Here is a 26134-nt window from a genome sequence, read left to right on the forward strand (position 1 = left end):
CATCGCTGCTCTTGGATAGTGGTATCCAGAAAGGGACCTCTCCTCAGTCAAAATACCCACTTGCATTTTGGTGGGCTGTCAGCCCTGTGGGACCTCCTACAAAGAGAACTCCCCCCTGAGCCTGCAGGTAGCTGACACACCCGGGAGGGACCCCAGCACAACCCCACCATGACAACTTCATACCCTCCCCAGAGCCCGCCTGCCCAGTGGCCCAGCTCACGTATGGGAATGTGACCAGGGTCGTTTCAAAGTGCAAAGGTTGCAGAGAAAACCGAGGTGAGAGCACCCTGCCAGCTACAGGGGGGGCTTTGCTCTCACTGTCTCAGCAGTGCAGAGATGGCCACATTGAAGTGAGGACCCCAGCCAGGCCTCTGCTGCCCCGTGGGAAGAAACCTGATCTAAATTCAGGCCTGCTTGAGTTTCTCTGGGCTACATAAAGAGAGTGTGTTTCATTCCAGCTGTACAGCAATAGAATATATTTAACTTAAAAAAAAAAAAAAGAGAGAGTGAGAGAGGAAAAAATCCACAGTATCAAAACACAGCACATCACAACCAGTTGGCAAGATCAGTGGGCACACGAGCCCTCCTCCATGACCGCAGGGGTCGGGTCGGGCACCAGCACAGAAACAGAAGGCAGGCTGAACGTCAGGGCACCAGCACCAACTCCATGTAGGGAGCAGATGATGCACGCAGGCATCGGTTCCCTCCTCACTAGGGCGGAAGCATACCGAGGGAGTGCTGCTGCCCTCTGGGTGAGTGCAGGGAGAGGTCACGATTACAGACGATGGGGAAGAAGGATGGCTGGTAGGTGGTACGGGCTCCTGCTGGGCTCGCTGCACTTATCCCAGCTCATCTGGTGCCACGGTCGCTTGGGGTGGTATGCAGGCGGACTGGAAATGCTGAGTTCCAGGTAGGAAAATCAATCCCAAAACTGCCTGAAAATGAGTTGTGTGCACAAACGCAGAGAAACCACAGCTGGGAACCACGGGGATGCATCGCCACTGAGCACCTGGGGGAAGCCTTCACTTTAGGCTGGAAGGAACGTTAGGCCTGTCTGCATTTAGGGCTCTTCTCGGGCCATTCTGAGTGCCAATGAAGCGTTGGTGTTGACGTGTAGAAGGTGTTGTTCAGACTGAGCAGCTCAAAAAAGAAGTGTACTTGTGGGAGAAAGCCCTGTGCGGTGCCCCCGTGGTGCTGTGCAGCTGTAGGGCGAGAGGAGGCTCTGCCGGCTGAGCGCGTGCGTGGCTCATCCCAAAAAGGTGAGGACGCAACAGCGGGATGGAACGAAGCTGCCCCTGAAGAGTATGGGGGCTGTGAGTCTCCATGTGTGGGCTTCCTGGAGGCGGAGCTCTGTGTAACACCTCCCACAGCACAGAGGCTGTGCCAAGGAGCGGCGTCCAGCAAAAGGTCTTCAGTGAAATGCGGGGCAGCCGATGCACTTGGGGAGGACCATGCGGCTTTCTTGGGATTTGGGCAGGACAGCGAGCGTTTTCCATGGCCCTTTTTCCATGATAAGTACAGAACCGACAACACCAACAGATGCACCAACATTTCCACACTCTCCCCTTTGCAGTGCTTCAGCTGATCCAGAGCTAAGCGACACAACGACTCACCACAATGCCAGGGAAGTGTTTGGTTTGGTCTCTACCTGACAGTGCTTCCCAACAAGCAGTAAAGCAGCATTTCAGCCTGGCTGAAGCTGTTTCGTTGCAGCCCTTTTTGAAAAACCTGGTCTTCACAATCAGGAAAGAGCAGCAGAAAATAGTTCGTTGCTGGCTGATGGTGGCGAAGCGGTTGCGGGTCTTCATAAGTTACTATTGCTCTTTAGCTGCAACACTTGCACCTAAAACATTGATACTCACAAAGCAAAGGATGATATGGAGCCGGCTGGGTGGCACACGTCTGAGTCCAGGTTGGCAGCTGGGTTGTGGGCAGGGATCAGCAAGAAGCACCGCCACAGCCTTCTGGTGTTTGCTGCACCGTAACTGCGAGGGGAGGCAGAGGGGAATGTTCTGGTGGGAGCATCAGCTGATGTGGCCGGTGAGGAGGAGGCCGGGGCTTTGCTCCTGCAGGCATGAGTGAGACCTCCAGGATGCAACGTGCACCCGGGGCAGGGGGGGAATGAAGGCGCTGGGTGGTTCTTCTGGCCCTAAAAAAAAGATAATGATAATCACTGCTTAGGAGAGAGAGCTTTGGAGCAGCATGTATACCTGCGCTTTCATTGCACTGCCTTTCTCACGGGCGTGTGAGCTGAGGTTCTTGCCCCTGCGCAGGTGGGGATTTTACAGCTCTACCCCGTAAATGCCTTCTCTCCTTTGGTAAGTAAGGTCTGCCCATCCCTGTGCTGAAGAGAACTGCAGGCTGGGGGCCGTGCCCCAGGGAGATGTGTGAACTCAGGCTTCGGCACTGTCTGAGCCCTGCTGCTGTTCCAGCTGGGCTGCAGTGCGTGGGGTGAAGGAAGGACGGGAGCCTCAGCACGCACAGCACTTCAGTGGCAGAGCTCAGGCTATCCTGACTCCAACCCTCTGCTTGTTCCTCCCGGGCCACGCAGCTGCTCCTGGGCTCCTGCAGCGCTCCCAAAAAGAGCAGTTTTTACTTCAGCAGAGGAGCGGCCACTGAATATTCATATCCTTCTGCGAATGAATTCATCCCCGTGGGCACTGAAACACATTGTTCCTGGATGATACTTGGCTGCTTTCTAGCTGCCCCTGTTTTGAACCTTAGGAAAGGCTTCAGCACCTTAAGGGTTTATCTGGCTGCTTTATGGGTGATCCTGAGGAACTCATCTCTCAGCTTTAGAGTGGCTGCTCCCAGATTGCTTCTTTCCTAGTGCAACCCGCAGCTCATTCGTTTGCCATGGGTTTCCCAAGCACTGCTGCTGTGCACAGCATTGAGGTGGGACAGCTGTGCTGCCTTTCCTCCTAAGCACACCCAAGCCCAGATTAACAAGAAGCAGCTGTTGGCACCTGCCTTCCCAAGAGCCCACTTCACTGCTGCCTGCAGGTGGAGAGGCTGAATGTGAATAGCTGGACCTGTGGAATATCAGTTTACATTTAACCTGAAGGCTCCTTCATAAATCCATTTTCTCCTTGTTTGTACCTTATCCTCTTGCTAATCACGTGCCTGAAGAGCCATAGGCCGCAGACCACAGGCACCAGCAGATGTGTGATCCCCATTGCCCCAGGCACTTACCGTGGGTAGCAGAGCAGAGCCACCGTGTCAGCCGGTACCGTGGGTTGCACTGCAGGGATCCATTTCCAAAGCAAGGGGATGCTGCCAGCACATCCCTCCCAGGGGAAGGGGAGGGAAAGCCTTTACAGCAGCAGCTTTTGGCAGCTTGGGGTGCCCTGCCTGCTGCCAGCAGGAGCTTCCTGGGGCCGGTGGGGGCAGGTGCTCGCATGGTGCCAATGGATCGAGGGAGGGAATGGCCCAACTCAGTTCAGCAGTACAACACGATTTACAGGGAACACATTTCTCGAGACGTTTGCAATAATACAGCTTCGCCGAGCATCATAAATACACAGCAGAGGAGGCTGGGCTGAGCCCTTTGTTGCCACGAAGCAGTCAAGAATGGCTTCTTGGAGGGGAAAAATTGTACAACTTGTTTGCTTTTACAGACTGTACACGTATCTATTAATAGCTCCTTGGCATTTGATGTTCACAGCTGGTTTTCTTTAACAGCGAGCGAAACAGGAGGCAAAGTAGCTCTGGCCACTTCCTGCTGGGACAGCAAAGAGCGCAGCATCTCCCACCCCCTTGGTGCCACTGCCTGACCGGGTGCCACCTTGCCCAGGGGCCTCCCTCCTCTTGGCACCCTCCTCTTCCTCCTCCTTGGCCGCCCATCGCTGGCTCGCCGGGGCCAGTCCCAAGGCGCAGTGCCCAACTCTGCTGCTCAGTCAGTGCAAGTCTCCCTCGGGTGCTCGGTACCGCCGCTCCGCTGGACAGGCAGGTGGACCGGGGGCAGGCACAAAACAAAAGGAAGAAGAGAGACAAAGGGTAATGAGAAGGTCCGTGGCCCACAGCTGCCCAAGGAAATCGCTCGCCGTGTTTCTCTGAACATACTTGTCCCAGCCACTACAGCTGCTGTGGGATTCCCTGCTCCTTGGAGCCTGTGTGGAGGGGGGGAAGGGAACATGGTTAGTGCCAGTCCCTATGGAGGACCCTCGGTGTGGGCCCGCAGCCGGCTGTACCAGGAGCCTGGGGTACCCCTGTGAGGACACCCGGGGCTGCCACCTCCCTGCTGCCGGGCAGGGGGACGGCGTGCTGCCCCTTTTCACCACGGGCACAGCCACCTGAGCACACAGCCCCGCAGGTGCTGGGAGCAGGCACGGCACCTGGCTTTGCTTCTGTGAGGGGTTCCAGAGTGCTGTGGGTACCTGTGGCTGCACAGTAAGTAACCTCAGTCCTTCACAGGCTCTTGCTGCCTCATTACCCATTTGCTTTGCTTCAGGCCAGCGGAATGAGGTGCTTTGGTCAGGGCACAGCAGCAGCAGGGAAAAATGGACCTTTTCGGTAGCAAATCCAGTGCACATCGCCACCAAGGTGTGTACAAGCCACGTCTGCAAGGGCTCGAGTGTCCTGCCCTGTTCACCACGGTTCCTCGGGGCCAGGGCCCCACTGCTTGCTGTTTGTACAGCCTTGCCTTTAATAAGATACGATAGAACTCCCTTCAGGCCTCTCTCTTGGTTTGCAACTGACTGGAAGCCAACTGCAATGGCAGAGCTTTTCTCTCTCTTTACATGACCAGAGTAAGCCAAATGAGCACTCCTATGCTAAATTTAGTTACTAAAATACTTATATGTCTTATGAAATAGTTTATATGGGAAAGTAGGTACTGCACTGGTGATGTAACAATTGGTATTCCATGCAAAGTAGTGCTCTGTTAGTGCGCCTGTGCAGCGATACAGTTGAGGCACAGTTTGGTAAAGCAGACAGCTCCAAGATCAGCATCTGGGCCCCGAATCAACAGCTTAACCATGTTTACTTGAAATTGTGCTTCTGTAAATCATTACCAACTTGTGTTTGGAGGCAAAAGGCAGCCAATCTGCACACAGACTTACCAACCACCTCCCTGGGACTGTGTCCCTGCTCAGGGTTCTCTGAAACCAGAGCAGTGTGCTCTGGGGGTGTCCTCAGGGCACCAGGAAATATTTTGACCTGGGTTTGTCTTACAGGCACCAGAATACACTGACACCTTCCACCCAACGCCTTGGTGGGCTGTTGCTGGTTCTCCAACAAGAGCCCAGGCATCCCCTGCTGTGGGAGCACTGGGATGTGTGGGCACCCTGCTCTCAGGCTGGGGATGCCGACTGCAAGCCAGAGGCAACGTCCTTCCTGTGCCCCCACATCCACTGGCACAGCCACGGGACAGACAGAGACAGGCAGACAGACACGCACTCAGACACAGCTGGATGTCAGCTGGGAGCGGGCAGCACCTGCCCCAGCCAGCCCTGAACTCCTCACCCCGGACAGGTGCCCACTGCTTGCTGGGATCTGCCCTGGGGTTCAAGGCTGAGGAGGAGGAACAGAAACAAACTTACCTTGTGAAACTTTGATGGTGAACAAAAGGAGGCAAAGGAACATGAAAGAAAGAGAGAGGGAGAAATGTAACTGTAGACAGTATATCCGAAACACATGAAGAACCAGAAAAGAATGGATAAATCAGGGCTGCGGAGTGAACAGAGAACATCTGCTCTACAACCAAACATTCAGACCAGGGTGAAACCTCTTCAAGGTTCTATTTATCTGAGACCTTTGTGTTTGAATTGGATTGTTTTTGTTCTGGGTTCTTGTTTAGAGAGCATAGGGGAATCCTCCTCTGTTTTTGAGGTTCCTGACCCTAAGCTGAGCTCCTCCAAGGCCAAGAGGTGACATTGCTTCTCCTCAGTGGCACTGCCATTGCATAGGCTGGATAGAAAAGAAATGGCCTAAAAGATGGCAATATGCCATGCACTGTTTGTAGTCCTACAGCCAGGAAAACTACACCTGATGGATTTTCTCCAGGCTGGCTGCTAAGTTTGCTCGTACCCACAGGCAACATGTGCGTGCTGTGTATCTTGGCCTGGCTGGGTACTGCTGGGTACTACTGACTGGGGCTGGGCCTAGTATTCATCAGCTACAGCAAGAACATAGCCTACCACAGCAGCATCTGGTGGAAGAGCACAACAAATGTTATTTCACCTCCCTACCTTGGGCACAGTCTGGGGTACAGCTCTATTTAGATTTAAAAATACAATAATGGATCTAAGTAAGCAATTTGCTCTCAGAATTTGCTCCATCTCATGGAGGCTCACCGGCCATTTGGAGATGCTCTGCTCTTCTGTCTCTCAAATACTTTCCATTCTCTTTCCTTACCAGAGCAACTGCAGAACCTACCCTGGGATGGGCCCTGCATGGAGAAGGTGAGCCTTGTGACAGCCAAAGTCTCTGGGAGCCAAATGTACAGTGCAGTGACCATGCAATCATCTGGTGCTATGGCAAGGTCTAAACAACACAATTAGCAAAGGAGTGATGAGTGGGCAGTATGAGCACAGGTAATTTCTTGCTACTGGATGTCAATGAGTCTTTGAGAGGCCAAAGGTTGCTGCAGCAGAAGTCCACATCCTCTGAAGCCTCGGGTGACGGTGCCTTCACTCAGCCATGGGCACAGCCACACACACCTAACTGAGAGGGCAGAAGTTGAGTGAGGGCTTCTTTCAAAGGCCACACTTGACTTCTGGGCTGTGCTCATCAGAGGTGCAACAACGCCTGGACAAACACTCCCTGACGTCTGTCTCCTGAGCCAGAAGGGATTCAGGGAGGGCACAGTGCTGCAGCTGCCCGTGGGGTATCTGTGGGTTATTGCAGGGAGGTGAGTCCAGCTTATTATTTTACTGCAAAAGAATTAGGGGCTTCTTTTCCATCTCCCTTTACTTTCAGATAGCGGGTAAAACAAAGAGCTCTTCCCACAGCCATGCATCTGGGGATGTTTTTCCAACCATTTCTTCAGTTCATCAGGATCCCACCTGAGCCCTGACCCTGCTCTTGTTGTGCCTCCTGCTGCCCACACCGTCACCCAGTCCTGAATGAAAACGCTGAGCAGAACTAGTTTCAGGAGGGGCCTTACAAAACACCTCTCTTTGTAGCTTCAATTTCAGAATGAGTTAAAGAAAAACATACTCAGAGAACTGCTCTCAAATCCTTCACACAGACCACGTCTCCTGGCCCGCTTGGAAGAGTGCTGTGTGACACAGTGTCCATGTCTGAAAGCTACGATGTGTGTCTGATCTTCTCAATTCACAAAATGAATTCCTCCGCCACAGAAGGGAACGAGGCCAGTTTGACACAGCTTGTTCTCGACAAAACCAGCCTGACTCTCGCTTTATTTCTTTTTATTTCCTAAATGCATGCAAGTCATCCATTCGATTACTTATTCCAGGAACTGAAGTGCACCTGATTGGCTTGTAATTCCTCTCATTTTCCCCTTCATTAAAGACAGACAGCGTGACATTATCCTCAAGGCTCCCCTCTTGGACCAGGCTCCGGCAGGGCTCCTCTCTCAATGGCTGAGAACGAGGGAGCCTTAGGAAGGGGAGAACTGCAACCGGCCTCCCTGGCTGCTGCCCAGCGCTCTGCCAACCAACAGCAGAAGCATGCTGTGCAGCACGGGCTCTGCCTGGAGCCTGTCAAAAAGGACAGTTCACCCCTCACTGCATGGGAATCCAGAGCTAAAGCCCTCCAGCACATTTGTCTGGGATATCACGTGCTTAGATTGTCCTTTAGCCCACCGAAATCCCATCGCCGGGATGCACAGGCTCAGCCATTTAATGGCGAGGAAGAGTAGAGGTGGGCTTGCTTCAGTATCTTTTAACTTCTCCCCAGCCAAATGCATTTGTTTGTTGCATTTGTTGCAAGTGTTTCAACAGCTGACAGCTTTATCCCAGTGCAGAACCAATCACAAACGACTTGTTTCTCCTTTTAAGCAAACCAAACCCAGCCCAACCCAAGCAAACTATTTTGCATAGCAGTTCTTTTAGATGAAATGTCTTATTTCTTGCACTCGAAACCTTGTTTCATTTTTTAATGCCTCTGTTTTGGTGGGGTTTGGTTTTGCTTTGTTTTGTTTGAATATGAAAACGTGCTGTTTGATTCAAGTGAGCACAACTGATCACTTCTGTTTTCTGTTTTGACTGAAAAACTACGTTTTCTTTCATCCTCCATTAACCAAGAGCTGCTTTACTTATCCATGATTTCCTCTGTACCGTAAAGAAGCTTAAAACCTAGCTATTTAATGCGGCAGCAAGAAACCGCTGAGGGCTGCAACTTGGGTGATATAGAGGTGGTTATCATGAAGCACATGGGTTCCACTTGCCCTTCTCTTTTAGCAGAGGGCACCAGAGGAAGCTGTATTTTTTTCCTTGCAATCAACCTGGAAAATCAGGTGGAGCCTCCTGAAAGCCAGCGTCCTGCTCAGCTTGCCTGTGTCTGTGCCATACACAAGCAGGACTATGGAGAAAGGTAGGTCACAGTTTTAGCTGCAGCTCTTCATCTGAACAGGTGCTTGCTACTGCAAGACTGGTTTTGCCCGCAGTGCCCCACGTGCTGAGGATGTCCAACAGAGCAGTAGCACTGGTGTGTGTGGGTATGAACACGTAATGACCTGATTACACACAGATTGGGCAGAGTCTTAGAGCTGTTCCACAGAAAAGGACTCATTCACATTTTATCCTCAGCAACAGCTCAGGCTACCCAACACACAGGTGTGTCTGAGATGAAGCCCGGCAGCTGGTTCGCAGGGGAAAGCAAAGTGTAGTGCTGCCTGTGTCCCGAGGAAAGCCTTTTGCTTCACTGGCATTCAAGTTTTTAACAACCATCATTTGTTCTGTGTGGGGATCGCCCTGAACTCAGCCTGCAAACTGAGGCTGGCTCAGAAAGCAGCGGATGGTTTGGTAAGTGGGTTTCACCCATGGGTTTCCCAGTTGAAGTTGTGCCTGTTCTCCTGCTGTCCTTTCAATTTCACTCATTTCACCATTCTGCAGAGCCTGGGAGTTTCCTGAGATCCCCTTTCCTCCTCCAACAGAGGTCAGCACAGATGACTACCTGGAACCCTTTCAAACCAAGTGGCAAAAGCTGCTGATAAGATCTTCTCCACCAGAAGCAGCCACTTTTATTCTCTGCTGTGTGATAGAGAATGATCCTCCGTTTCACACCAGTGAAAGTCTTTAGCAGGTAAAGTGACAGAGTTTGGGCTCTAGAATGGTAATATGTGGTTAGCCTGCTGGATGACCTAACTTATGTATGTTCAGTGAAAGACTCTTCTTCCCCAGGACTAATGTTTCAGATCCTTAAAGGGTGTAGGAGAGTTCCCTCCAGGAATAGCTCAGCAGTCCAGTTCAGCCTAAGAACGTGATGAAACATACAAAACAAAAAGCCCTTGGATAAATAGATGTGGGGAAGATGGAAGGTCCCACAGCATCCCCAGGGCTCTTCTGACAGACTGACATCATGGGAGAGGTGCAGCTGGGGCCGTGGGGGAAAAAGGGTTTTCCTGTTCAAAACCATACACCAATGCAACCAGGGAAGAAGGGCTCCGGGCAACAGAGCTTGCAGTGCTGAGGCCCTCAACCCTCCCTGCACTTTTAATGTTTTAGAAAGGAACAGAAGATTCTAAGCTGCATGGTGAGATGGGAGACTTCCAGACGTGCAACAGAGCGGCCTGGGTATGAGTGTCCCTAACCCCCGCCTGCTGCTTCTCATCGGCTTGCAGAGCCCATCCTGTGGCTCTTGCACCCTACAGAGCTGTGTGGGGGCTGCAGGGGCATTAGCTGTGTCCTAGCGACATAAGGCAGATGGAATGGATATTGCACTGTACTTACTTGCAAGAATGACCATGTCCATTCCCCAAAATATACTCATAATCCAGCCGACCATCACGATTGCTGTCAGGATCTGGATCAGCGCAGCAGCGATGTTCAGCCAGAAGACACAGCATATGTGCCTGTCAGGGAGGTCAGTCCGGGCTCCACACAGCACAGTGAAAGCTGATACAAACGTTCCTATGGAGAAAGCATCCAGAAAACATGGTGAAACCACAGATCCATGCCAGATTTCTTCCTCTAAACCCGCTTTTCAGAGCGTCTTGCTCCTATTGCTGTACTGGATCTGCAAACGCTATACAAGAGGACAAACAGAGGCACATATTTTCTCCACAGAAGCTTTAGAAGGGAAATTTCTACCCAGGCTTACAGCACTATGGCTGTACAAAGCAGTACATCTCCGACATATGTCCATGAAAACTCAGTCTGAGGTATTCTCCCGAGTACCTCTCCAGAAGGAGCATACCTAATAAAGGGGTGCTGCTGAGGCACTGCAGCTCAGCATAACGCTCCCCTGTGTCACAAACTGATCCCTGGGAGTGTTTTAACAGGGTAGGAAAAGCTGAACCGACGTCCAGCCCTGAGCCAGGCTCACCTGGTGCTGCAGACCCACCGGAGCCAAACTTCCAAAACTTCCACACACCCTCAAGATTTCCTAAAACAGTTCAAATGAACGATCGTATCCATGTATGAAAGTAAAAGCTGGGGAGAAGGGGAACACATCAGGAATTACAAAGCTTTTCCCTGCATTTAGCCCATCGGTTAAGCCTGAGCATTTATTTGCAGCTGACGTTCTGTTTCCATGGGCAGCTGAGAGCGCAGTTTGGGGAGGCCTCATAGTACCCACAGCCAACCTGCAGCAACAAACAGCATCTGCAGAGAGCAGAAGGAACTGCTGCTGACACCTATAGTGTATGAGCCGCTGGTCGGGAGATTGCATTACCTTATCTAAGTATGCATTTCAACACTTCTTATCATTATACGTTGTCCTTCTATTTCTTTTTTTTCAGGTCTAAATACAGCATTCCCAAGGTAGGTACAAAGGTGTGGTGTGGTTTGTGCTGGATAAACCATGTCTGTGGAAGTTTCTTTGGTGAATGTTTGGAATTACAAGCCCTGCAGAACAATGCCCAGTGGTTTCTAAGAACTCACCCTTTTCTCTTTGCAAGAGCAGGAGCATGTGAACAACCTCTGAGATGTGAATGAGTGAGCTCATCTTTGATGTACACTGATGCCTTACTGAAGGGGATGCCTCCTTCTGGGAAGGAGGGAGTCACTTGGCTTGGCTGCAGGTGGCAGGAAACACTCAGCTTGCATCTGTCCTGCAAGCAGCCGGACAGAGCAGGAGGTTCTGCTTAGGAGCAAAATGACACTGTCCTGCCCTACCAGGATGGTGGGACATGTGCTCTCTGCTGCTGTCGTCTCTTACTCCGCGGGTCACAAGCAGAACAGGCAATTAACATGTTAGGAAGCCTGCCTACAGCCTATTTTTAATCTCACCACCTTCTGCAGCCTTCAGCTCCGGCACACTCCTAACACCCCACCAGCTCCCCAAACCCACATGCCTTCTTGCCACCGGCCTTTCATCCTCCCACCCGCTCTGTGCTGCAGTCAGCACGCAGCAGCCATGCCGCAGCATTGCAGCGAGGCACAGCGGGAGGCAGAAAAGGGGGAAGAAAAAGGGGAATGGCTTTAATCCCAAAGGGTGTTACTTCAGCCTCCTTGCTACTCGCTGAGAGAGAGGCTTGTTGTTTGCCCACTGGCTTTGGCACCTTCCACGTGGGATCTGAGTGACATTGCTTAATGGACACGGTGAACTAAGCTGATTTAGTGCTCTTTTGCAACCTCAACGATTCTATGATGATGATTATCCCAGATCTCTGCCCTGCTTTCCCCACCTTATTCTCTCCCATAGCTTCTGTAGCACAGTCTGGGATTAAATAGGGCAGGGTCAGGAACTGGGTGTTCATGTTTTCCCATCAGGACATTGGATCTTGCCAAATGGCGATGCATTTCTGTTTTTAAAACGGACGTGAAAATCCTCCCCTCTCACCTTACCTTTGCTCTTCCAAGCTGTGGTACAACAAAAGGTTGTAAATGAGCAGTAACTCTTAAGAAACAGCTTCGATTCCTTCCAGTGAAGCTTTTAATATTTTGACATCATTAGAGCGAGGTGCTGAATTAGCTGACGAGTCCCCTACGTACAGCAGTGACTAAGCTAATAATATCCAATCCCGTTCCAAGGAGAAGAAAGCAAACAAGGCAGCGAGGTGTCCGTGTCTGGAGGGGGAACTGATACAGAAACCGGGGTTTTCTCAGGAGCCTTTGCCTCTGGATTCCCATTCAGACCACTTTCCTTCTCATGGGAGCCAATGCATTTTCTTTGCTAGTTATGATTAATTAACATTTGGGAGGTGGTTGGCATTTTTAAATCAAGAATTGAGACAAGCTGGCAGATGCAGAAAGGAAGCAGTCTTTTAGTCAACGTAGTTTCCTTCTGAGGAAAAGCATTTTATCTGTGTTGCACCACACCACACCACTGGAGAAAATGCCCTTCTGTAGCCTCAGCTTCACTTCAAAACGTGAGGCAGAAGGAAGCCTTAAACATATTTCCCCTCCAGAAACTCTCTTGGCTCCACATTTCCAAATATGGAAGAGTTTGCAACTGGAAGCACATTCTTGAAGAGGAGGAAGAGAAGCTGCATCTGCTGATACTGTGTAAGCACCCCAGTTAGGGCACCCTGCCTTCACCTCCCCATCCCAGCTGAGGGGTACCCACAGCCTGTAACCTAAAAACGTAGTAAGAAAACTGCAGCTGGGATTGTGTTGGCCAGCTAAACAAGCCATCCAAAAAGATCTCAGGCTGTGCATGTAACAAGCGAACGCAAACCGCTAAGGCTGCAAGCAAATGAAAACTAAAAGTCTCTACAGCCGTGCCAGCACAACATGAGATAAGTAAGTTATATGAAGCATTTCTCATATCTACCCAAGAGAAAATAGCCCAAACCCGGTGCAATCTGGCATTACTCTAAACCATGTGCTTTCTCTATTTAGCTCTGAGTAGGAGCTGACTGCAGTAGCAGACATGGTTTGCTTTGTTCCATGGGTGGGAAACAACAGGATAGCTCAGCAACTGAGGCTGTGGGTAGGCTGGAGTTAGGGCCGGGGCTGAACAGAGACATCTAGCACATTAAGAGCTTGTTTGTTTGTTTGTTTTCCTGTATCAGGAGAAAATTCACAATGAGGACAGCATACCCTGTGAATATCTGCACCAGCAGGAGAAGACTGAGGACCCATGAATTGCTGGTTTTCTGGGTCTTATGCTGAGTAGTAAGTGAATCCTGCATTAATACAACCCCTGTGAGGACAGAGGGGGAGGTGGTGGAGAAAGGACATCATGTGCCACATAGCAAGCCTGTTAACTTAGCTAAAGGGCATCAGAGCTCATTGCAAGCAGTTGGATGAGCCAAACAGCTTGCCTGGCACTAGCAGCCTGCAAGTGCACACGGCTGGGCTGCTGCACAGATATCAGAGGGAAGCGGGCCTCCATTCTGAAGCAGCTGTAGACACCACCAAGAAGGGAAAGACACACAGCTGCTGCTAGTTAAGCTCCCTACCCCACAAAGGCGTGAAGGTTGGAGCTAGGGAGGGGTTGAGGAAGTGCCTTTTCCTTTCCCCTTAAGCTTGGGAGCCATATAAGATCATCTCTTGTGTTACTGTGAGGAAACAGGGTGGTAAGTAGCTCTTTTTCTCGCTTCCCAAAGGGAACAAACAACCCATGTTTTGACTGAGGGTCTGGAGCAAGGCTCTAGGATGTGTGCAGCTGCTAGTAAGCACAAACACAGGGAGGGAGAACAGGGAGAGGAATGGCATCTGAGGTGTCTGTGGAAACAACGAAGGCTGCAGCATTGATGGTGGGAGATGTAATTAAGGAGTGTGTCTTTTGTGGGGGAGGAGAGAGATCTGTATTGTGCCAGGGGAGTGCTCTGTGTGGGGACACGTCTAATGTGCCTTTGGATTTTTTTAAGTAAAATGATTATTAGCTGTCATTAAACAGGGTTGGCAGGTGTATGAGGCAGATGTGGATTTGCTGAAAAAGAGATGTGCTGGTTCCTGCTTGGGTAAGCCAGAAAAAGAGCACAAAATGGGTAATAAGTTTTGCAGTTGGCTTGGTGTTACAGTGGCTGTATTATCTGCTGACTGAGACATCTGGGGTCCTGAGTGGCCTGAACTCATTTTATACTCCAGTTTGTAAGGAATCATTTCAGCTGGGGAGGCCTCTCATCATTGGTGGCACCAATTAAAATCCTCATCTGTATCTCTCTGGATTGTGATGAGGGAAAGAGAGCTACTAAAAATTGCAGCTGTATAGACAAGACTGCTCAAATCAATGTGCCCGTGGCCTTCTCACCACTGAGTGACCTGGGAGCACTGAAGCATTCCTGTTGCCACTATGGTCTGGTGTCAGTGCTCAGCCCAGGGCACGGAGATCACCACGTATGCAGCAATTCTTCCCCTCTTAGTGGGTGGTGGAAAGACTACAACGTGAGGCTGCAGCATCCACAAAATGTGGGTGTTGCCTGGAAGAGGACATGTAAACTGAGTGTCTGTGGTATTCAATAAGTCCTTCCCCTCGCAATTCATTTCAGCCTTGGAATTAATGTAGGGGTCAATGCAACTGTCCCTTTTTCTTCTAGAATTAAAGGTATTTTAGCCCAATATTTTAAAAGCAAGCCTGCATACAGTGAAAACGGGCTAGAACAGATGAGTAACTTTCCCAGATTGAGAGGGGAGAAGAGTGGAGCCCATGGACTGCTTAAAACAGTAGCAGGTTTGCTTGGTCTTCGTCATCACCTTTTAGAACGGAAAATCCCAATCCCAAAACTCACAGGCCAAGCATAATGAACTATGAGTAAGTAATGCTGTGGCCACGAGCTGCCATGAGGGAAATCAGTGGCCTGCAGACACCTGGTGGCAAAGTGGCTCATGGCAAATGCCAGCTGTCATGGGCAGCACTGCATGCGGAACCCAGGCAAGGAAACCAGGAGTGGTGGAGTAGGAGAGGGAGAAGAGGAAAGAGTGGAGGCAGGAAAACGTGACAGAGCCTAGATGTTGCCATGGAGAGCAGCTCATGAATTTTCCTCTGTGGCCTGCTATTAAAAATGTATTGCTGAGCTCCTGTCAGCATGCTTTTTTTTTTTTCCTCCTTCCATATAGGAGGGACACTTGAAGTGAATTCTGACTCTGCTCAGTCCTTCTGGACTCACTGTGGACAGAAGTATGCAGTAACTTGACAAGTGAAAGCTGGTGTTTGTAGTTCTTGTCTGCACAGGGTTTGTTGTGGCTCCATCTGCGTAAGGTGAGCTTAATGAAGGGTTTGCTTTCTGGTATCCCTAACCATACGAAAAATGCCCAGCACACCCCAAAAAGTTGTATGTTCATGACTGATTACAACTGCTTCACAATGCTGTAATGCCAGCTCGTGCTCTGTGCCCGTGTATTAGAAGGTTTGTGTCACGTGGCCTGAACAGACTTGACAGTATTTATGTAGCATCTACAGCAGACAGCCCACATGCATGTAAGATAGCTCTGCTTTTGTATCAAAAATGAGAGCTTTTCCTCATTTTTAATCTCCTTCTGAACTGAGGATCCCAGAACTGGACACAACACTCCAGGTGTGGCCTCACCAGCGCAGAGTAAAGAGGGAGGAGCACCTCCCTCATCCTGTTGGCCACACTCCTTGTAATGCACCCCACAGGCCTTCTTGGCCACTGCGGCACACTGCTGGCTCGTGGCTGCCCTGTTGTCCATCAGGACACCCAGGCTTCCTCTGCAGAGCTCCTCTCCAGCGGGTCAGTCCCCAGCATACCATGCAGAAACAAACATGTACAAAATGAGAAACATGTAACAAGCAATACCTACCAGTCACATTCACAAATAATAATAATAATTGCTTAAGATAAGCTCTCCCCCACTATCTCCCGTCAGAAGTATAACCCTTTGCCATATTTCTAAGATAATGTACTGCAAGGAGAAATTCTTCATCACTCTTAACTGATGCTCAGATCAACTCCAGAAAGCTAAATCTGTCACTCATTCCCATCTTCTTCCCAGTGCAATGCTAGCAACTTGCTACCGGTTGTCTTCATTTCCTAAACATGTTCTGGCTCCTGTATGGGACACTTGAGAACCCCTGGCTGCCCAAGGAGCACCACAGCTGTTGGGTACACCTGTGCTGCTGGTTGAGGTGGTGCAAAGAGGTGCTCTGCTGGATATAAGCAAGTTGTAATGCAGGTACAGCCAGCAATTCAGCAACAAAAGGTTGAGCCTCATATATAAGACCTTGGCTTATTTCTTATTCAGAGCTAGACAGGCTTGGTGAAAGCTAATGCAGATCTCCAGTAGTGCTCTGCATTTTGAGGCATGCATTTGCGGGCAACAGGCTGTCTGCACATTACAGACAGGGAGGTCATGTCAGTTAGTTCCCTTCCCTGGCAGGGGAATGATATGAAAAGGACCGAGACAGTGCAGCCTTGCTTCTGCATGATGCTTGATTCTTTTATTTTGATAATGGAATTAGGAGAGAATTTTCTTCAATTTGCATCCTTATTAAGTATACCAGTATTGAGAGGAATAACGCAGTTGGTTTCCAATTATAACAATAAACATACAGGAGAACAAAAGGTATGACCAACTTTTATGGCACAGGGCTCTTTGCTGTGAGCTCTTCTGCCTTGGGTGGATGCAGTCATGCTGTTCTGTAACTTCAATGAGCAGCTCTATTCTGTGGTAACAGCTATTCTCAGGTTTTTTTTCTGCTGCCATATAGAATTTCTTGTATTCATGCCATTCACTGTTAAGCTGGTCGCTTATTCCACTTTGCACTCCCTTTTCTCCCCCCCAGCCACGCAGGAACATCAGGCCATGTCTCCCCCATCCCAGGGTTGCTCTGCGCCCACCCACTGCAGGAGCTCAGGATCCATGTGCCAGAAGAACCAAGGAGATGGAAACAGCCTTGCACTGGAATCTCTAATTTTAAAGATTATGATCTTAATTCACAATTCTCAAGCACCTCCAGAAATCAGTTTTCAGTTTTCTTGATGTACAGCCAAAAACCAAACAAACCTTGAGCCATTCAGCTTATTGCTATTGATATCAAAATAACTTGGATGTGTCTTTTCATCCAACTATTAGCAGCCTGGAACCTTCAAAAGCAGACTCTCTGCAGACAGCCCCTCCTCATTTCAGAGCGGCCCTGAAAGCTGTAAGGAAAGCTTTTTGCTTTCCTCATACCTTCAGTTCCCAAAGAGTCCTTGAAATGAAAGCTGTCTAACAGTGAAAAATAACAAGGAAAATGCAGTGATTTCACAAGGACTCTGAGAAAGGCTTTCACCAGTGAGCTGAAGTTCGTTCTTAATTGTCTATACCAGGGAAAGCTCTGTCTTGTCAGGCACAGAGCAGGAGTCAGGCGTCTGTGACACCGAACTCTCAACTTCTAGCATAAGGGTTCAAACTGGCACTCCTTTACTGAACAAAGACAGATCAGACACTTGCTTGTTTTCCTACCTCTGCCTTCGCACAGTTTAAATAAGTGCCAGTAATGCCCATCTCAGGGTGCTCTAATTTAGCAGGAGAAGAGCAAGAGTCTAAGAGCAGTGTAAAGGTCCTTCTGTCCTGTCTGCCTGCGTTGAATCAAGCATCCACAGTTCAAAGCAAGTCTATACTCATGTTGCCTCCCCCTCTGCTTTTCTGATAGCTACCTTGCAGCTAATTGAGCCCCTTGAAGCTACCTAACAGCAATTGCTCTGCTTGTGGAAGAACACATTAACTACTGCCGAGATGTACTGAGCAGTGAGTCTTGTCTTGCTGCAATACCCTGGAGTCCTTAACTGTGAAGACAAATCATGTTAATTAGGGACTGCTAAGACATAAGACAGAATTAATCTTGTTAGAAAGTTAGATGGGGAAATAGAGCAATTAGAGGTTTTGCTACAGAACAAGATAGCTGAAATGGAGGCGTAATAAACTGCACCAGCCTCCAAAATCATGGCAAAGTAGAAGGTGTCTTTTAAGCAGCAGCAGAATGTAGAACACAAACATGACACAGGTGTTTGGATGCCTGCAGTGATGACAGGAGACAGACACTTTTACACAGAAAACTCAGCGCATACATTTCGTGAGCTGAAGCGTCTCAAGTGGGGACTTAAAGACGACGTGGTAGAGTTGCACGCTACGGCCTGGAGGTGTGGTCTTGCTCCCGGGAGCCTGAGATATGATCTGGGAGACCAGAATTCAGTCCTAGCTTTGTTTACTCAGCCCTGCTCGGATTTACGACCACTTGCCAACCAGTTCTGAACCTGTAGTATTATTCCTGTAGTAGCATAATTAAGATGTTAATTTTACCACTTTCAATTGTTTCTTAACACATTGCCAAAGAGGAACTCCCAGACTTTAGGAGGCTTCTTTACTTTGAATAAGTAAAATGATATGTGATAAAGAAGCATCTGTTTAATTTCTGTTTTCTCTGTCCTCCCCATTTCAGTTCTCGTACTTAGGAACCAAAGTAGGACTCTGTTTTCCTAGCAGCCATCTCAAACTCTCTTGATTTCTGTAGGGAAATGGTTTCTTTCTCCAGAGTCGTATCCTCTTGCCAGCACAAAGCTAACAGCTCTTGAACATAAGACATTTAGTGACTTTCAATGTATTCTTGAGGGGCTATTCTCGTTCTTAAACATCAGGTGCAATCATTCCCATAGCAATTGGTACCCCCAAGGAGAAAGCATAAGTTGCTAATTATGCCAGAACAGGCGGATGTTAAGTACGCAGCTCCAGCCCTTCGACGTTGCCCTCTGGGTGCATGTGTGCTCGTATCTAACAGCTTCTGAGGGGAGCTTCCTTTGTTCTAAGTTGAATAGCACTTTATATCAAAGCGTGCTATTGCCTTAATAGAAATATTTGAAAGGAATATTGATTTGGATAAAATAATTCCTGCGGTATCTAGCTACTCTGTTGTCTGAAAGCAAAGCTAATGGGAGGAACACTGCTTAGCAGATAAGCGTCAGGTCCTGTTCATGAGCTGAATTCTCCACAAGCAGCCCATGTCTCTCTGCCAGTCAAGCTGCCCCCAACATGGCATAGGTATGCAACCTGCAGGATTTTGCATGGAGACTTTTCTAAGGATGTCCATCAAACAAAACAATTCACCTGAATGTGCCCCCTGCATAACAGCAACTCTAGGAATTCTTGTATTCTCAACTTGAGGAGTTGGCAACTGATTGACTCTGATTTGTTACAGGACAGACTTCTATTCCCCTTACAAAGTAACTTCTGATATTAACCATCGAGCTACAAGTAGTTGTTATATAAAAATGCATACACTTTTTCAAAATACAGCAAAGGTCTGAGTTTCAAGCATCTCCATGTAGCAAGTAATTATCCTGAACGAAATAGGAATAGTACTGCCTCTTATACAATAAATCATGGATATCATTAGTCAGAGGTTAGAGAAGACTTGCATGGAGTGGGATATACTGAGGTAAGTGTTATATGAAGAGAAACTGGAAGCTGTCATGGCTTTATCTGTGTTTTATTCTCTTTTTCTACTCATGTTGAATAGCTTACAATAAGGCTAGACACAGCAGTAAAATGATTCAACTCTCCTGTGTAAGACTGTTAGAAACACCTAAGTAAAAGCTAAAGGATGCAGCTGAGATGAGATTCAGACTTTAAAATGTCCTTTCTTATCTTACTGAAAGACCATCAGACTGGGGCTGGGGGACCAATCTTGATAGCCAAAAATTGAAGCCCTATGTCTGAGCATGTTGTCCAGATGCTCCTTGAACTCCAGCATTGGGCCATGCCCACTGCACTCTGTTGAAGAACTTTTTCCTAACCCTTCCCTGACACAGTTCTATGCCATTCCATTGGGTCACTTTAAGGCCTGCAGAGGAAAGGGAATTCCTATTTGCTATTTCTATGTTAGCCAGGGCTAGTACCTCATTGTGGTAAGCAATGTACGAACCTCAAAATATTCTCCTTGTTCTAAAGAAAAGAGTCTCTGAGTACAGAGGGAAAAATTCTTGAAGGGGCAGGTTCAGCTGGGTGGCCATCCATCTGGCCTTCATTCATTCCTCTGTTGCTGTACAGCTATTGTGCAAAAAAAGAAAAAATCTACTTTGGGCCCAGTTTAATCTCTGACCCAAACCCATTGCCACAGAGTTACACCGGGGATTAATTTGGCTCATTGGGTCTAACCTGACCTTGGCAGCAATTCAAAAGTGCAAACATCAGAAATGTTGTTCTTTTAGTTAACAGTAGCAGGCCTTGGAAACCATTGTCTGCTGTTCTCTGTGAAGCCGATGAATCAAACCCATATGTGGACTTGAAAAGGGCTACCGCAAACACGAATGCATGCAATTTGAGCAAAATTAGGAATTTGGTCACATACGCATGCAACACCATACATGTACAAAATGTCAAATCCTTTCCAAACCTTTTGACTTTGCGTACTGGAACAGCTCTGCTCTGCGGGGCAGCCCAGAGGTTGTACAGATGTGAGAGCAGTTTTCTAGCTCCAGTAACCCTGCGGCTTCTAGGAACTGATAGTGATTGGAGGCTTCTGTTTCCTTTGCTGAAGCCGTGGCCATTAAGGTCTGCAGTGAATCTCGATGACTGTCAGGAGCTCAGTTCTACCTGCAGAGTTGCTGGCTCTTGGCTGCTCTGGAGTCCATTAAGAGCTCTTTGCTCTTCAACATCTTGTCATCTGTCTTTGTCCTCTCTCCTACCAAGTCATTATCTTTCTTTTCCTGCCTCACAGAGGCACAGACTGGGCCCCTGCCATTCTTTTCCCCTTGTTTTCTTCTCCCTCCAAATCAAGTGTTCTTTAAACTTCATCCACGCACAAGCCTTTAAGTGCTATCTCTGTCTCTATGACAGTGACTCAAACTCCTACACCTTTGTAGGATACTTCCTTCCCTTTCTTTCTGCTATCTCTACTCGTGTATTCTCTTGTCTGAGCTGAAAGATGACAAAGTCCAACTCCATTTCTCTGCATGGTGAATGCGTTTCACCAGGGACACCACCAACAAACTTTCCCTCAATCAGGCTTGCAAATGAAGAGGAAAGGAAGAGAATTTTGTACTTAACTCCTCCCTCTCCTTTTCCTCTGCATTTAGGTCACCCCAAATACTATTCCTCTTTCTCACACAGCAAGAAGTTCAATCTTTTTCTTTCCTTATGTTTGCTTCAGTCTCTATGGCCTAGTCTCCACTCATAGTTCTTTCACATACCATATCAAACGCGTTCCATTTCAACACTTAGTTTCAGAGCTGATGACCATATGTTGCCACTATCATGTATATGTCCTGTAGCATAGAACCCCTACCCCTGAACCAGGGATCTGTTTTGGTTTCTGTTTGACATGAGGTAATCTTTTCTAACAATTTATTTCTGCAGTTCATATGTCCCCATCTGTCTTAGGAATTTACAAAAGCTAAATCCATTCATTGTTGTGTGATTTATTTAAGACTAACAGGTAGGCCGGATTTCTTTTCTTTTGCATGTAGATGGCTGCATTTCTAACCACGCCACCCACAGAAAGATGTATATTATCCTGCCCAATCTCAATGAATGGTAGCTGAAAGACCACTGCTGGTGAACACAGCTGTAAGTCCATGCTTCTCCCTTTCCCCCGTTACAGTCAGAAAGATTAGCACGACAGAAAGGCAGTACAGGAGTGGAAAGGCAACAGTTCCCATACACCCCCCAAATCATTCCTCCACCTTCAAGCATGGGGTACTATGTGCATTCTGAAAGAGTGAACCACTGATACTGTTATATCTCACTATTCTCTTCCTACCTACAATTCTTTTTTATGCTAATCCCCATAGGTTCCTTAAGTGTATTTCGACTCTCATTATAGCTTCCTGCACTTAAGCATTAAATAACCCCATGTTTCTAGGTAAAGTAAATCACTTTTCTTCAGTTTTGAGATAAAAACATAGCATTTAATTTTGTATTTTACAAAAAAGACTTCTAGCACAGTATTGTACAAAACTGACAGTCTGACATTAGAGCTATTCTGCCACCTTCTATTGTGCCTGCAATGGAAAAATAAGCAAGTTTTTTTAGCTATCCATGCTGCACAGAACAATTTGATAGCAGAAACCTGCTATTGTCATTCAAAGGAACATTTGGTCAACCAGATGCAGTTATGAAAAAATCACCTCAGATTTTACAATGAGTATTTTCTAGACAAAAATGTCTGTTTCACATGAAATCCAGAGATTTCAATGCATTGGGACCGTATCACAAAGCAACAGCATCTTACTAAACTTTCCTTGGAGAGAGATTGGACAGGACCATCACTGCTTGAGCCATCAGAGCTACCCACACTGAACTGCCCAATTCTCTCAAACTCTGAGGTGATTAGGACAGTGTGATAATCTAAGCAGAAGACCCTATTATGGGATCTCAAGTCCGTAATTATTACACTGTGCTCTACAAATGGAATGCTATCCTATGGCAGTTCCTTACAGGGGAAGGCAGCAGCAAATTGGTACCAATGACAATGGAGGAGAAAGAAAGCTTAGGAACAGGAATTGTGGATCAAACCTCTTACGTTAATAAGAGGTTCCTGAAGTAATGCAGATCACCTGAGTTCTCACCCAAAATCTACTTGTCATGTTGAAAATGGATTTCTGCATACAATAAAAGCATTGTGTGCTTGAGACTGGGAGCTGAGCAGAATCAGAACTATGGGTGGGTCAGACATTCATATCGTAGGGCCTACATTCATATGTAGGCAGAGCACACTTGCTGATATGCATGATTCATGAACGATCACTAAATACAGCATGAGCTCCCATGGCCGGTCCTACTGTATTTCCCTACAAGAAACTGGAGGCCCAGGACTCATTAGAAATCTTTGTATTCACCTTTGCGACTTGCTGTGTCAGCTATTGCACAAGGTGCTCGGATCACTCTGCCCTTTCCAGGAGGAGCACCAAAACCTGTCTCTTTCTGCAGAAGTACAAGAAGTACCGTTGCTTGAGCTCCCTAGTAACTTTGAAATTAGAGGAAACCAGGCAAATGTGAACTGCCATCAGAATTGTGTTTTATTTGTTGGTGGAAATGGAATAATGTAGGGTCTGTGGCAACGTTCTATGTGCAAAGTCCACTAGAGCTCCCATTCCTTATCCAAGAGATCGTATGGCTGGCAGCAGGATGTTTCAAGCTAATACGCATACTAAGAGTGATAGGTCATGTGGAACTAGGTCTTTTTACCCATCTGAGAGAAAGTGAGACTAGATTTGGGGTGGGTTGAAAATGGAAAGAGGATTTAACAGTTAGATAATGTGACCAAGTCCCATCGCTACTAAATACTGATCAAAATACACGTGGAAGAAAGGTCAACTAAGGCTACTACAGTACAGGGATGTCATTCTAACTTGTGGGTTAGAAAGTCAGAGTGTCATAAGGAAGAATGGTATATCAGAAGAATGTGTGCTGAAACAGTGGCTACCTGTACAAAGCAGAACCTGCCTAGTGCTGTGGGGAAGTTCAGTCCACTCATTGCAGGCTGAATGGCAAAAGATACAAGAGCAGCAGAGCTGGTACTGTGCACATGAACCATATATTTCCAGATTTAGGATTAAGGCAACATGAGTCTACTAGAAAAGTGCTTTTTATTTTTCAGTTAGTGAAGATTAAGAGCTTAGCCAAACTGCTCGGCAAGAAGAGAACATGAACATAGCTCTTATCCTTCTCAGATTTCTGACTCCAAAAAACTTATCCTTCAATATTTTTCAGCATATGCAAATAACTGCATATATTTTTTTTACTTACTCTGTTTTGAACATACTGTCAGTTCTCTCTAAGATGCATACTGAGCAACAGCAGCACTTCATCTAGATCTTTTTTATCATAGCATTTTGTCACTATTAATGATAACCTAGCATGAGGCAATTTAATTATGTATGCTATCATTTTCCTCCTTCTGAAGAGTGAAAGAAATGAGGCAGAGAAGCTAAAGGGTGGACTTTTGAAGAATTTTAGGCACCTAATTCCCACTGAATTCAAGGAATTCCAGCCCAAATCATGCCTGGGTCATGTCTAAAGCCATAGCAAACGGGTTGTCAAGTACTTGATCAAATTCTGAATCTCTTAGCTCAGTCTCACTGCCCTCCAAGGCTCTTTGCAACAGTGAAACACAGACTAGGATTATGAATCTATTTGTTTCTGAAAATAAGGATGAACCAGAAAATGAGGGTACTGCAGAGTGTTTAGGGTAGTCATGTTTGTCTGGAAAATGTCTTTCCTATGCTGTCATAATTAGTGTTTCTGTTTAAACAGCACTGCAGCACTGGTTTGTTTTGTTGGGTGGTTGGTTTGTTGTTTGTTTTTTTACTGAAGAGAACAGAACTGGTCTAATGGTGTATTATCAAATGTTTATATGGTGCAACTACACAAGAAAGAAAAAAATGGTCCAAAGAAAACCAGCTGCCAGGCAGCCACTTTCTTTTAAGAATAGGTTGTAAGACCGTATCAGAGTCAGCAGAAGGGAACATGCATCTGTGCCACAGCAAATCAAGTGCAAAGTCTTACTGAAGCTTATGGAAGCTTAAATTTAGGTTAGTTTAACCACAGTTTTGCACTATGCACTTTCTAGGAGATGTTTTCTGCTGCCTCTGTTGTGAGGTAGTGTAATCTCACTGCCACAATCAAGCTTCTGATGGAGTGGGTCAGTGCTCCAGGAGTCAGAAGAAGAGTGAGATGGGAAACCTCCATCAGCCGTTGTAGCCAGAGATCACTGCCAGGCACTGTCTTGGTTGGCTGGGGTGAAGTGAGCTGAGGCAAGAGGAGGAGAGGCAATTGGCAGTTACAGATACTCATTTGCCAGCCCTGTTATTAAATACAGTAGCTCTCAATGCTATGTATAAAGAACATGCAAACATCTCTCCCCTACCTTCTGTACCACGAACAGTGCATGGAGGAAAGAACCCTGAATGCTCAGCACATGCTTCAAGGAAGGGATGTAAGTAGCACCATGAGCAGTGAGTGCATTGAGAACACTTGCTCCAGGTGTTCTATAGTCAACAAAGTTAATATGGCTGTAGGCTGTACTAAAGAAAAGATGCTATGGAAGAGGCTATAATAGCATTACAGAAATCAGGGACATGCTGTGGTTTGTTGGCTTTCATTCATCTTCCTCCACAGGACAGGAGGAGAAAATAAGATAAAAAAAGCTTGTGGGTCAAGATAAGGACAGGGAGATCACTTACCAATTACTGTCATAGGCAAAACAGACTTGACTCCAGGAAAATTAATTTATTGCCAATTAAAGCAGGTCTGGATAGAGAGAAACAAAGACATTAAAACATCCTTCCCCCCTTTTTCACCCCAAGTACAATTTCACTTCTCCATCCCTGATCCTTCTATTTCCTGACTGCAGTGAGCAGTTCAGAGAAGTGGCTGAATGAGGAATGGGAGGAGAGTGTCGTTGGTTCACAGCAGTTTCTCTGTCACTTTTTCCTCATCACACTTTTCCCCTGGTCAGTGGTAATCGTTCCATGGGGCTGCAGTCCGTAAGGCTGCCATCCCTGCTGGGGTTACCTGCTCCAGCATTGGCTCTTTGTGCCGGTCTCTCTGACCTCTCACAGAGGCTCCCCACTACTGAAACCTTGCCACCAACACCCAACAAGCATATTCAGAAAGAGCTAGCAGAGTTACAGGGAAGGGCAATAACAGGAAGAAGAGGACTGATGAGAAAGATAGGAGGTCTAAGTTTCAGAAATATCCAAATGTATTGAGACATGATAGATGTTCATGCATTAAGAAACAGCTCAGAGATCAGAATTCTTTGAGCTCTTTAATGACAAGAGGAGATCTAGGAAGATATGTGGGAAGTGTATGATGTGTTTTGAGATGATTAAAGCAAATGTCTTGCTTTGCAAACCACCTAATGGGTAGCTTTCATTTAACTTCAGATATCTGCAAGGGATGTGTCTCTCTCAGCCAGTTATTTTAAGCTCCCTTTTAGTCAAAGATAAAAAAATGACAGAGGACCCCAGAAAGTGTGATTCACTTCACCTGCTTCAGAGCAGTAATGAGGCACATGCTGATAGTGCCTAATTCCTTCTCACAGATTGTAACAGCAACCAACTCAGAGTACAGGTAGATGAATCCCATCCAACATGTCCAATGAAGAGAACACTCGCCAGTAAGTTATTTTGAATAAATAATGCTAATATACATTATCTCTTGATTTGGTATATTAGCTA

At 47.3% G+C, this 26134-nt stretch overlaps 1 protein-coding gene and 1 long non-coding RNA gene across 3 annotated transcripts in view; one reads left to right on the forward strand and one right to left on the reverse strand.

The window, feature by feature from the left end:
- Positions 1-459: 459 nt before the first annotated feature.
- STUM (stum, mechanosensory transduction mediator) overlaps positions 460-26134 on the reverse strand; it is a 37095-nt gene continuing 11420 nt past the window's right edge. Inside the window, exons 2-5 of one of the 2 annotated variants that reach the window (XM_015283634.4) lie at positions 9855-10034; positions 5541-5549; positions 3193-4109; positions 460-2149 (exon numbers count right to left, since the gene is read on the reverse strand). In XM_015283634.4, coding sequence (XP_015139120.1) covers positions 4075-4109; positions 5541-5549; positions 9855-10034 — 224 coding nt within the window. In that variant the 3' untranslated portion in view covers positions 460-2149; positions 3193-4074. 2 annotated transcript variants of the gene reach the window in all.
- LOC121110397 lies at positions 10031-20317 on the forward strand. Its single transcript, XR_006938959.1, has 3 exons — positions 10031-12572; positions 13082-13588; positions 16759-20317. It is a non-coding gene; the product is annotated as an uncharacterized LOC121110397 (long non-coding RNA).

The sequence above is a fragment of the Gallus gallus genome, chromosome 3, assembly GCF_016699485.2.
Source record: "Gallus gallus isolate bGalGal1 chromosome 3, bGalGal1.mat.broiler.GRCg7b, whole genome shotgun sequence".
Taxonomy (NCBI): Eukaryota; Metazoa; Chordata; class Aves; order Galliformes; family Phasianidae; genus Gallus; species Gallus gallus.